Below are 13,849 nucleotides of genomic sequence, written 5' to 3'. Positions count from 1 at the left end.
TAGAGACAGGGTTTCACCATATTGGCCAGGCTGACTTCAGGTGATCTGCCTGCTTTGCCCTCCCAAAGTGCTGGGATTGCAGGCATAAGCCACCTCTCTCAGCCAAGCCAAACTGTCTTTAATCACTCACTTTAGATAATTTAAATATTTCAAAAAATTCTATCAATGGGAAGTTTGAGAAGAGGGGCTATTTAAATATCTGAATTGAAATGTATGTTCTAGTTAAATATTGCCATGTATTTATTGCCATGTATATCTATTATTCTGTCCCCGCTACCCCCAACCAAACCAACCAACCATTTTACTATGCTTACAAATTCTATGGGTTGGGAGTTTGTACAGGGCATAGTGGGGATTGTTCGTCTCTTTCCATGACGTCTAGGGCCTCAAATAGGATGCCTGCAACAGCTGGAAGCAACTTGAACTGATGGAGGCTGGAAGAGCTGAGAATGGAAGATTTCTTACCAAGAGGGAAACTGGTCTTTACTCTCCTGTCTGGTGACTTGGCTGGGATGATTTGAAGGCTAGGCTCAGCTGGGACTACTGACCACAACACCTATATATATGGCTTCTCCATGAAGCTTTGACTTCTCACAGAACAGTAGCTGGGTTCTAAGAAGGTTCAGGTTAGGAAGGAGTATTCTAAGAATTTATGGTCTTTTTTTAAATAACTGATACAAATAATATCTTTGCTCTGAATCTCACATTTTAAATGCTGAGAAATAGAATGCTTTATTGATGGCAAAAATCATTGACTAAAATATCTATGAAGTGGATGCTGTGAATTGTCTGTCAAAATCCACCCTGTCCCTCTCCTTCAGGAAGAGTTGTAGCGGGGTCTGTAACTACACAGTTAGAGATGACATTTCTCAGCCTCATTTGAAGCTAGATATGGCCAAGTGACTACATTCTCACAATGGAGTATGAACAGAATTGTGTAATTTTGAGCTGGACCTTAAGACATTGGCTATATGATCCTCCATGCTCTTTTTTCCTTCATGAGGTAGATCATGGAGTTCCTTGACCCAGCTTCAATCATGCAGCTGAGAATAATGCCACAGTGGGTGGTAGTAAGTTAGAAAAATGCATAGCAGTAAGACAGAAAAAACCTGGCTTCCTGGTGCAGTCATTGTATGTGAGAAAGACGCAAATTTCAGCGTTCTTTAAGCCATAATGTTTTGGGTCCTCTTTGATAGAAAAGTTAAGCTTTACTCTAATTTAGAGAGTACATACACATTATTGAATGATAGCTGGATGCTGAAGAAATGATGGTAGGATAAGCAACCTCCCTCTTGTCCATCTCCCCCAATCAAACCCTTTAAAATGTTTGGTATGGTCAATATTCTTTTTATCTATTGACTTTTATTGCTATTTTAAGTTGCAGAAGATGTTTCTTCTAAAGGAAGCACAAGTAGTAAAATGGTCATGTTTATTATGTAAATCTTTTCATACTTATATGCCTTTTCCATTTTGACATGGCCAGCCAAACTTTCTTCCGCCCCCACACAACATACAAAGCATCAACATTTCACTTGAAAGGCCCAGAAGCCTGGAGACAACAGATGCTGGAGAGGATGTGAGAAATAGGAACGCTTTTACACCATTGGTGGGAGAGTAAATTAGTTCAACCATTGTGGAAGACAGTGTGGCGATTCCCCAAGGACCTAGAACTAGAAATACCATTTGACCCAGCAATCCCATTACTGGATATATACCCAAAGGATTATAAATAGATCTATTATAAAGACACATGCACACGTATGTTCATTGTGGCACTATTTACAATAGCAAAGACCTGGAACCAACCCTTATGTCCATCAATGATAGACTGGATAAAGAAAATGTGACCCATATACAGCATGGAATACTATGCAGCCATAAAAAAACGATGAGTTCATGTGCTTTGCAGAGACATGGATGAATCTGGAAACTATCATTCTCAACAAGCTGACACAAGAACAGAAAACCAAACAGCTTGTTCTCACTCATAAATGAACAATGAGAACACATGGACACAGGGAGAGGGACAATACACACTCAGGGTCTGTTGGGGGATAGGAGGCTAGGGGAGGGATAGCAAGGGGTGGGGAGATTGGGGAGGGATAACATTAGGAGAAATACCTAATGTAGGTGATGGGGGGATGGAGGCAGGAAACCACCATGGCATGTGTATATCTATGCAACAATCTTGCAAGATCTGCACATGTACCCCAGAACTTAAAGTAAAATTAAAAAAAAAATTTTTTTAAAGTTCAACTTCTCAAAAGTAATTAAAACACTTTTTTTACTTTTTTGAGATGAGGCGGAAGTGTAGTGGCGTGATCCACGCTCATTGCAACCTCCACCCCAGGTTCAAGCGATTCTCCTGCCTCAGCCTCCTGAGTAGCTAGAACTACAGGCTCCCGCCACCACCCCTTTTGTATTTTTAGTAAAGATGGGGTTTCACCATGTTGGCCAGGATGGTCTGACCTAGTGATTCGCCTGCCTCAGCCTCCCACAGTGCTAGGATTCCAGATGTGAGCCACCACACCCAGCCTAAAACACTTTCACTACTTCAAATACATACAATTCAAAACCTTGGCATTTATTCAATTCATTATGTACCAAGTTAGAAAAATGGTATTTTCTGATACCCCTTTCAAAAAAACAATTTATATATTTTGAAGAAATGTCCAAATAATCTTATTTTGGATAACAGCTGAGAATCAGAAAAACCTGAGTATGATCAAACTATATATAGCGGGGAAAGGAGCAGGATTTGCTTGCTAATGTATTAAGGGTGGAAAAAGAGCAATAGACCCAACATTGGGGTGAAAGGCATCAAATCCTATAGGGTAATCCCTCTTAAATGTTTGGTATGAATTCATGAAATGCTTGAGGACAGGGGGTTTTGGTGGTTACAAGTTATGGGCTTAGCTTCTTCTGGCCCATATAAATATAGGCATAATCAAAGAACAAAGGTGACAGAGGAGTGTTATGGGAATATATGAGGAGGGAGAGAGAAGCAGGAAAGTATTTGAGAATAACCTTTCAGGGTCCAAAAATTGGACTAAGAGAAAAGAGGCTCCTGATTTTAGAGGTTATGAAACTGGGCCTTCAAGGCAAGCTTACCTAATTTTCTGAGGGCCATGGAGTACCTAGCTAACAGCCTATATTTCTATAATACATACAGAAATGCACATACATATACACACAAATATCTACTATATAAGATACTACACTAGGCTACTTAAGACACACTGGCCTTTTCTAGTGGCTTGAAGTTTAACGTGAGAGCAAGACTGTATGCAATGACTACACAGAGAAGAAATTGCCCAAATAGATGTATAAACAAAATACTATGGGCATGTTCATATGATGTCTAATACGTACTCATTGCTTATAATTTGTACATTTGCTGGTGTCAGAATCCTTTGGAAACAATAAACAGACTGTGTAGAGACGGAGTCATTGGAAGAAGTTAAACTGTGTTGCTGGTCCTACCTACTTGTAAGCTGTAGGCAGGACTGTGGTGTCATGCTTTCTCTGATGGTTATCTCCTGGGCTTAACAGCCTAGTTATGACTGTTTGCTTAAACACAGACACACGCACACATAAGCTTAAGCAGGAAGGGAAATTTATGAGGAGAACACAAGGAACCCAAGAACAAAGAATAGAGTAGCTGGACTTCCTGGAAGACTGGAGCCAGCAACTATTAAGACATCGGGAACCAAATCTTCTATATTTCCTCTGCCATCCTGAGGCCACATATGCTTTCAGCTCTGCTTCTCTTTGAACATAACTAGATTCTCCTATCTATTAAATCTATTCCCTTCTCTCCATTTCTACTGCCATGACTTCACTTTAAAGTACTACCCACTCTTTTTTGCCTAGAAAACTAAAATGCCCCCCTCAATTTTTCTCCCCAAATCGACTCCTGATCATTTCAAAACTGTTTTCCTCATTACAGCCAGAGTGACTTGCTTAAAGTGACAAATTCATCCAACGGTATTTCCATTACTGCTAGGATAAACATTAAAATCTTTTTAAAATTTTATTTTTTGAGAGAGGGTCTTGCTGTGTTGCCAAGACTAGTCTCTAGTTCCAAACCTCAAACGATCCTCCTCCCGTAGCCTCCTGAGTTGCTGGGATTACAGGTATAAGCCACTCTGCCTGGCTTTCAAAATCTTAAACATGGAACTGGACTACTATTCACTCACATTCAGTACCCTTCATTGTGATACTGCTGTCTGTGTCCCCTTGTTGCTCTCAGGCATGGCAAAGGTTTCACCGATGAAAAGAGAAAAAAATGTGAGCCTATACTTCAAGAGCCATGCTTTAACACTTTTCCTTCTGCCATGATAGTGACAATGTTTCAGACAGATTGCTCAGTCAGCCTGAGTCCAGAGTGAAGATGACATGGAGCAGAGCCAAGTTGAACATGTAGGATGAGAGGTAAATAAATCTTCTTGTAGACCACTGACAAGCTTTTGGAGTATTTTGTTACTCAGCATAAGCTAGCCTATCCTGATACATATGGTCTACACACTCTTGCTTATTCCCCTATCTCTTTGCTATAGCCTGTTTAGCCGTGCAGTAATTATAAAAGTTTCCCCCTCCCACATTAGAACATTTATTTATCTATGTTATTCTCTCTCCCTGGAAGGCTCTTTACACCTTCCCCCCCCTTAACATTTACACACTTGTGAGAACTCAGCTTAAGTGTGAAGTACTCAGGAAAAGATTGTCTGCTCTGCCCTATGTTTAAAGTATTATGAATTTACCTTATCATTGTACTGGTTTCACCAAACTACAAGTTCCATGACAACAGTGACCAGGTATGCTTTGCTAACCATTATGTTCCCAGTGACAGGAAGAAATAAATTCTTTTCTCGTTCCAAAGAGTTTTTCTGCATCTTTGTGCACATGGCAGAAAATGGCTATCCAATCCATAGAATCACAACACCTTGCCACTCTAGGGCTGCCAAATGATCAAAATTCCAATGATCTGTTTCCAAAGTCTTAGAGGAAAAATCTGATTGGTCAAACCTGGATATGGTCTATCAGTGATCTAATCATAGTTTACTGGAAGAGCTGTGCTAAGCAGAGTCAACATGGTTTCAGAGATATCTCTGGGAATAGGAGGAATTCTCAGTCAAGTGGATGTGGACTGAGCTGACATTCTAAAAAGCAGATACTGTAATCACTATAGCTGACAACTCTTAAGAACCCTGTTCTCAGTTATCTTCATAGAGCATACAAGAGAATGATTTCTACAAGGGGGTTTCTTAAGGAAGAAAAGGGTGGTGACCAAGTAATTTTTACTCTGTCCTCTGGAGTTCTGCCTTTCCTTAGGCATTCTTACTTTGATTACCACTGCTACTTTGTTCTAATCTTTTGGAAGCAGGGGTGGGCTTTCTAACACACATGGAAAACAAAAATGAAAGGAAAACAACTCTTGCATTTTGATTTTCCATCACACTGTAGGGACAAGTTTGAATTTGCAAACAGTTTATAAATATTAAGGAAGGACAAAAGGAAAATACACAATGGAAGGCAATAAAAAATGTGACTCATAAAATAAAGGTTTCTGGCCCTTTCCCTGGATATATAGTTCCTGTCTCATTTCACTTGAAATTTAAGAGAGGGCCCATATTATCTGAATATCTGTTTCAAAAGCACAGAAAATGAAAAAAAAACAGTTGTTAGCTTTTCTAGAATGTTTCCTGTAACATCTTATCTTTAAGAAAAAAAGAAAACACTTTCTATGTATTGTTAATATAAACTATTTCTAAATTTTTGGCCATTTCTACTTCTTAAAGACCTGTAAAATCTTTAGGAAAAATTTCTAAAGGTACCCACACAACTAAGGATTAAATTCAGTTATTTTTAAGGACTCTGAACTCTTAAATGGACTCTAATCTCTAACTCTTCTCTTTTTTATTGCTAATGTAAATTAGACCACAACTTGAGGAGAACTATATTTAGGATTCCCTAAACACATTTGTAAATAGGGACCCAATACAACCCATCTGAATCAATCTGTGTTTCCATTAAAAGCTTTTCAAGTGTGTTTCAGTCTGCTAAGTATGATCCATGTCCTATTACGTTTTTTTCCCCTGAACAGAGAATGTGGCCTGGGTAGCTAATTTCAGCTTAAATAAAAGTAATAGGCTGTTTAATTCATCACATATTTCAGATTATCAAGTAGTTTTAATATTGTTGGCCTCCCTTTTGTGTTGTAATACTTTCCCTAGCACAGCTAATCTCAGAAATCCTTCCTCTTTTTCTTTTTTTTTCCCCCCATGGACCCATGTCACAGAAATTAATTTCATAACTTTTAAAACTTTGTATATTTGTCGCTTAAATTTACATGTGAAATGTAAAATTAAGAATCCTTATCAACAGTGGTATGCACCTGTAGTCGCAGCTAGTTGAGAGGATGAGGCAGGAGGATCCCTTGTGCCCAGGAGTTTGAGATTGCAGTGAGCTATGACTGTGCCACTGCAGTCAAGCCTGGGCAAAAGAGTAAGACTGTCTAAAGCGAAAATTATTTTTAAATTACTAACATTGTTTTAACATTAGAAGTATGTAAAATTTAAAGTCTATGGTAAAAATTTAAGAGCGTTTAATGCTTTCAGGTTAAGTGAGAATTCGATTTTAAAGTTATAGTGGCATGGTGTAGGTTAAAACAAACACAGAAGGCAATTAGGAGACTTAGGTAATAGTCCCCATCTCTGTCACTAAGTAATAGTGTTGTCTTGCTTCTAATTAGCTAAGAAATCTATTCATTTTTTCCTACCTACAATAGGAGGTAAGCTAGATATTTCAAGTCACTTCTAGTTCTAAAATTATATGATGCTGAAATGTGAACATTTATATCTACATTAATTTTTACAAAGACTGCTCATTGACTGTATTTCTAAGCCCTTGCCCAGTTAACTCTTAGTTCCACCATTATTAATCACCTTCTATGTGTATGTCAGCCATCTCAAATGCATGCTGCAGTAAGCCATGACAAAAACAAAATGTATCTGCATGGATTCAATGCTCCTGAATTGTACACTTAAAATGGTTAAAATGGTAATTTTGTTATGTAATTTACCACAATAAAATATTATAGATCCACACACATTCAGACACACACACACAAATGCATGCAGTGCTCCCCTAATTATTTGCATGTTACTTAAAATTGCATTATTGTTGTTTGGACATCAATTGGCTTCCCCAAAGGATTCTCCAGTCACTCCAAGGATAAGGACTCTTTTTTTTTTTTTTTTTTTTTGAGGTGGAGTCTGAGGCTCACTGCAACCTCTGCCTCCTGGATTCAAACAATTCTCCTGCCTCAAGCCTCCCAAGTAGCTGGGATTACAGGCACACCACCACACCCAGCTGGGATTTTTGTATTTTTAGTAGAGACAGAGTTTCACCATGTTGGCCAGGCTGTTCTCGAACTCCCGACCTCAGATGATCTGCCTGCACTGGCCGCCCCAAAGTGCTGGGATTACAGGAATGAACCACGGGCCAGTCGGATAAGGACCCTTAATCCTTGCTGTAACTCCAAAGCCTAGGACACCATCTGGCTTTTAGTTGCCAGGAAAGGTATTTATATCCCGGGCTTTCTAAGTGTTATTTCATGTATTTAATTATTACTTCAAACCAAGGCAACGTATTAGATACATAAATAGTTATAAGAGTTGTGAAATACACACCAGAAAAATTCTTCATCACACATATGATGAGTTAATGTGGCCACAAAAATCCAGATCTTGAATAAATGTTTGTTAAATTGATATATGAGACTTGAGAAGGCAAAAGGATAAACGTTAAGTCCTAGCATCAGGCTAACAAATCTTACATGGAGTGCAGAAGTACGTAATATACTTCCTAAGATGTATGTCAACAAATGCCCTTCCTAAGTAGCAACATAGTAACCTAACCTACCCTTACCACTTTCTCCAGGTAGCTTTTAACAAAGGAATTGTACTGCAGCTTCAAAAAATCAAAAATTACGTGTTTACCTATCCATTCACTGCTCAGACAAAACAAAAACAAAAGCTACCTGTAGACTTCGAAATTCCTGAACACTATAGGGTCATTAAAAACAAACAACTAGATTTACTCTATTTAGCTATACGTTACTAAGCAGTCGGGTTAGCTTTAATGCTTATCACGCCAAGGAAAGTTGGGTTTTTTCCTTTCCCGAGGGTAATTCTGTCCCACCCCCCTTTTAAATGAAGTTAAAACAATCCAAAACACCAGCTAATCCTTAGCTCTGTAGAGTTCTCCAGCACAAGGAGCAGAGTTCAGCCTCAAGGAAAAGGCATCTCAACCGCTGTGCATTTGTTGCCAGGGATCCAGCCGCTTACATTTCATAAAAAGTACAGACCAGACCCGTTTAGCCAACTGCGCACCTTACTGGTGGAGAAGGCGTGCTGGGGGTGACCGCGAGCAAAAGGCAAAATTATTGGTTTCGGTTGATGGGGGGGTAAGGGGAGGGCAGAGGATATGTGAGTCCCGAAGCTCTTTGGTTGTGGAGGTTTAAAAGGGGCCTGTTAAAGTTAGGCCCAAGCTTCGGCAAGAAGGTGGAAATTAGGCAAAACAACAAAAATAAAAATATCCCGAAAAAACAACAGCGAGCAGGCTCCCGAGTTCTGGCGTTTACAGAGAGGCCGTTAAACGCAGCAGGAAAGTAGGCGTGTGTTTTCTTCCTCTTCCCGCCTCCCCAGAGACGCAAGCCCAGTCCTTTCCCCTCATTTTCACCCTAGCCGGGCCCAATAGCTGCCCTCGCCGCGAAGTCGGGTCGGAAGCCGCCCCGCCCCCTGGCCCCTCTAGCCAAGGGGGGACCCCTGTGCCCCACCTTCCCTGCCCGACGAGAAGCAGTGGCTGCCGTCGTCACGTGTGCTGCCAGCCGCCAAGTGAGGCCGCTTTTACGACGCGGTGACAGTCAAATGGTGCGACAGAAGGAGCTGCGGCAGCGGCCGCAGCGCCCCGCACTGAGAGGTTTGAGGCGACTCTTGGCGTCGCCCAGAGGGAGCGACTAGGCGAACAGTCCGGTGCTGGCGGGCGGGCGGGCGGCCGGCGAGGGGAAGCCCGTTACGAGTGCCCTCGCTCCCCGCCGCTCTCGATGAACCGGACGGAATAAGTCGCTCCTCCAGCAGGGGCTGCGCCTCCATGAATCTCTAGTTTTTTTTTTTCTTTCTCTCCCCGCTCCTCACCTCTCACCCCAAGTCCCGTCCCGCCTTCTCCCTTCGCCAGCGGCAGCCGCGTCCAGGTGCGGAGTCCATAGCGGAGCGCAATGGCGTCCAACCCCGAACGGGGGGAGATTCTGCTCACGGAACTGCAGGTAAGGGCCGCGGCCCGGGCGAGAAGCGCTGGCGGGGGAGACTGAGAGAGAGTTCCGCGCGGCGTTGGTGACCGAGGGAAGTCGCTGCCGCCGCGTCCCTAGCCCGCTAAGTGCGGAAACTCCGGGTTGTCACTCGGGAACTGCTTCCCTCGGGAGCCGGACCCTCTCCCCTGCCAAAGCCCTGGCCTGCCACAGCTTTGGTTTGATTCTGGTTACCAGAGGGGGCCTCATTTTTGCAGCTCTGCTGTAGCGAGAGTCTGCTCTCGCCCGGTCCCAGGAGAGGCCGGCCCGCCGCCCCCTTCCTCGGTGTCAGAGCTGCCGGCGAACGCCCCTGCCGCCCCCTCCCTTCGCGCGGCCGGGCCCCGCCCCGCCTTTCCTCCCTACACCGCTCCTTAAACTCCTTTGAATGACTCCCAAGCTGTTTTTTTGTTCCTCCCCCTCTCCTCAGACTCCGCACAAAGAGTGCCCCCAAAACTTCCAGCCCCTAGACAAGTTTTTTTTTTTTTTTTAAATGTCTCACCAAATGCTTACTTCACTTCACCAGCCCTCGTCAGGTGACGGTGTTTCTTCTCTATTTTGAGGGCTATCTTTTTCTTTTCCTTTTTTTTTTTTTAAACCAAGTGGTAGATACATGGTCCCTTTCTCAGCTATCCCTGCCCAGATCCGGAAGCTCAGATGCTGAATTTTCCTTCTCATTTGAGCACCGGAGTAAGAGCTACAGAAGTTGTTTACAAATGAGAAAGCAGTCGACTAAGGGAAAACATTGGGCACCACATGTCTTCAAAAGATGAGAACAAAATAGATCGCTTAGTTAAGTCCATGTCGAGTAGCAATATTATTCTTTCCCATTTCCAGCTAAATATTTGATGATGGAGGCACGAATTTTGTTTTTAGAACTCTATGGTGTACATGGGGGACTTAAGCTACCCTGACGGGTTTTCATTACTTGGGAGTGTTCAGAGGTGTTTACATCTGAATTCTAACAAAGATGTTAAAATTTCATGCTTGTTTTTAGACTTAAAAGTTATTTTGCTTTGTTATCTTTTAGCTACTCGAAGACTGTAGATGGGAATTAAGAGAAAAAATAGCATGCTTGCATTTCTTTTTGTGGGTTGGATAGTTAATTTTTTTAAAAAAGTAAATCTAGAAACTCTTAAGAGTTGATTCTTAATGTCAATATTAAGTATTGCAACTGCATCTAAATTTCTTGTTTAAATACACTTTTTAATAAATCTTTATAAGTTTGGTTTCTTGTGCAGTCAGACATAAGCTTGAAAATATTGGTATAGTATTTGATATTTCTTCCACAAAAATAGAGATTTCAACACTGTATACAAATTCAGTGTTGCAAATTTAGACTTTTGGAAATGCACAGCCGAATTTCATATAACTGGAAATGTTGCTATGTAATATTTTAATTAGCCATTTATAAGCAGATCTTACAGCATACCAAGTTAGCTAAATGAATGGAATTTACTATTTTATTAATAGTAAATAATTTACATAAGCTTTTAAGATGAAGATGATTTGAGGCAAGTCAGAAATGCTTTACATTGCCTGGTCTTGAAACATGAAAAACATACTTTGGTTTTGATTGAGAAAGATAATAGTGTCATTTTTCTTTTAAATTGAGCAGTGTTAGTGTTATAATATATTTGGCATTGGTACTTGTATTTCATAGAAAGTTGGCATAAAAGACACCTACTTTGGCAGTGGAACTGAAAATATATTTTCATGTGTATTAAAATACAACGTTTAGGATCTTTTAATTAGTATGATCAATTTCGATGATAACAAGGAGGCAAGCAAAGAAGGAAGAAATTTTAAATATGATGACTTAGAAATGTGGCCAAAATGGAGGAACACCTGAAGTTAAACTTTTAGATAAACTGAAATATAATCCCTTCCATAGAAGGAATAGTTTTTATTAAGTGTTACCTTATAGGTTGTCATATATCCAGGGCATTTTCTTGGTTTATTTGACTCCCAGTTCTGATAAAACTTATTGCATTTAAAATTTATCTTGTTTATTAAAATGTTTGAGAATATTGCTTAAATCAGCATTTAAAGATAAATAGTCATAAAGTTTGCTTCACCAAATATTTCCATCTATTCAAACGTTATATTTCATTGAGTCCTGAAACTTCGCGTACAGTAACCAAGTATTTATTAAAACTTTTGTTTCAAGAATCACTTTTTTAAAAAGCTTCTAAGATTGTTTGAATTTAGACTGAAATACTGCTTAATATGAAGTTCTTAATGCTTCTCTGCCATACAGATTTTAAGTATTTAAGAAGTTTTGTATTTAGTTTTAAGATGTATTTAATGATAAAACTGTTATTTTGCTATATAGCTTATCTCAGGAATACTTGTTTTACAAAGTTACGTATTACAACCTAGCTTTAATGAAATTGGTATTTATTTAGAAATATATCCAGCTTTTCATCATTTTTTCAAATTGTAGAATTTGAAATACTCCACTGCCTGAGCTGGAATAGGCTTTTGGTCGTGGAAAGGCAAAAATAAGAAAATCTGAAACTACGGGGTTCTGTCTTGTTATTACTGTGATGGCATGGAGTAATGTTTTTAAGTATTGCTAGTAATTCAGGAGGCTTATTCAACAAAGAAGCATTAATAAACTGTAAACTTTGGTGGCTAGAGATTTCAAGGTAAAAGGAAGAATATTTACTGTAGTAAAAAAAAATGGGCTGTTTAAAATTGGCAATTTTTAATTTTTTTGTCTCATAAGTAATTTGTTTTATGTACTCTGTTTTTTCTTTGAAGTATAGCAGAAAACTTAGATATTTTTGCAATGCAAATAAAGTTTATTTCTAAGGAACCTGGATTAATGAAAACTGTAAAGAATCTCAAAATGAAAATATTGGCTACATTGATAATTTCGTAGACTGCAAACCAGATATTGAGCAGTGTGCTAATAAAGCTATCTTGTTGATTATTGGAGATTCATTTTCTTCACCAAAATGTCCGATAAAGTGTTGATCTGGGAATCTTAAAATTCCATTCTCAGCAGATTTTATTTAGAGGTAACTTGCATAAGTGGGAAGTTGAGATAGTGACCCTTAAATTACAGGGGTTAATTTCAGCAAACAGTTACGTAGTATCTACCAAAACTATATTGGGGGATATAAAGATGATAGGATAGTTTTTGCTTTCTAGAAGAGTATAGATAATATTCGTACTAAAAGAGAATTATAAGAGAGTACAAATAACATTTTAAAATTATTTGCTGCATATCAGACATTGTGCTTAGTATCTTATACACCTTACTTGATCTTCACAACAATCAATAAGGTAGGTGTTATTTCTATATTGTGGGCCAGGAAACTAAGTTCAAGAATGTTAAGTAAATTGCTCATGGTTGCATTGTGTATCTGAGTTTGAACTCAGGTCTGTTTGTGTCCCACTACACTGTTTTATGGAACTATAAATGTTTTGTACCTAATGTTATAGTTGTGTAAACTTTCTACAAATTGGCCAAAAATGTAATTAACCAACATTAAGTTAACTTTACACTCCTTGTTAGCTCCATCTGTAGCAAGGAAAACTGATTTCTACATTCCACTTGGTAGTCTGTAATTTAGGACTGTTTTATTGTTGTTAATACAGTCTAATATTCCACAAAGATTAATAGTACAAACAGTCTTTTTACAGGATTTCTTCATTAAGAATCACTGTTTTTAATGAAAACTGTCACATGCTTGCCCAAAACTTCCCAAAAGATTTATCATTCCTCTGTAGACTGTGCTTTGCTTTAAAGTTTTATACTCATACGTAACCTAGCTCTGTGTTTGACACTTAGTTGGTGCACAATACATTGATGAGAAAGCTCCATTTGTTACCTAGGATGAGGGATATCTAGATTATTTTAAGATAAGTCCCTTATAATATTTGACATATGAAATTATATAGTTTTTGTTAATTTACATTTCTAATACCTTCTCCCAAAAATATTCCCTTTAAAAGTACAAAAGGGATTTATTACTATAGTGGTTACATCATTCTTCCGTATAGCACACTGGTAGTTTACTCATTTAATGGAAAATTAGAAGGCGGCATCTAATTTTGTAGTGACACTGAAAAGTGGAAGGTCTGAGTTGGGAGGACTACAAATTTTAGGTTGGTTTGGGGGTGGTAGTATGAGAAGGTATGCAGGGTAGTTGAGACGGATTTTACATTGTTTTCAAATTAGAAATAAAATGCATGTGTATTATAGAAAATCCAGAAAATGTTGAAAAGCACAAAAGAAAATAAAACTTGCTCATAGTTCTGTCACTTATATACTGACAAGACTTTTCCCACCTAAAAGTCCCAAAGCCATAGGGACTTTTCTTCTTTTTTTTTTTTCTTTATCTCATTTTCTTTATCTCAATTCATTTCTTCTTCTTTTCTTTATCTCATTTTCCTTGAATGTTGAGGAAAAATGAAGTTCACAGAATTTTAAGATAGAAATCACAGTAGGTTAAAATTTTTTTTCTTTCCACTGGTTCTAGATGGGTGGAT

General features: G+C 39.1%; 1 protein-coding gene and 1 long non-coding RNA gene across 8 annotated transcripts in view; one reads left to right on the top strand and one right to left on the bottom strand.

The window, feature by feature from the left end:
• The window catches only part of LOC108284970, a 43,584-nt gene extending 29,741 nt beyond the window's left edge, over nucleotides 1–13,843 (bottom strand). The window contains exon 1 of the long non-coding RNA XR_001817396.2: nucleotides 9,545–13,843. This is a non-coding gene — a long non-coding RNA (uncharacterized LOC108284970). The remainder of the gene's footprint in view (nucleotides 1–9,544) is intronic.
• PKN2 (protein kinase N2) overlaps nucleotides 8,831–13,849 on the top strand; it is a 151,859-nt gene continuing 146,840 nt past the window's right edge. For all 7 annotated transcript variants that reach the window (XR_005195948.1, XM_017501957.2, XM_017501958.2 and 4 more), the window contains exon 1: nucleotides 8,831–9,328. Coding sequence is in view for 6 of the 7 variants with exons in the window: in XM_017501957.2 (XP_017357446.1) it covers nucleotides 9,281–9,328 (48 nt within the window). In the remaining variant the exon portion in view is untranslated. The remainder of the gene's footprint in view (nucleotides 9,329–13,849) is intronic.

The sequence above is a fragment of the Cebus imitator genome, unplaced genomic scaffold (genome assembly GCF_001604975.1).
Source record: "Cebus imitator isolate Cc_AM_T3 unplaced genomic scaffold, Cebus_imitator-1.0 Scaffold286, whole genome shotgun sequence".
NCBI classification, from domain to species: Eukaryota; Metazoa; Chordata; class Mammalia; order Primates; family Cebidae; genus Cebus; species Cebus imitator.
This window is presented reverse-complemented; position numbering and strand designations above follow the sequence as displayed.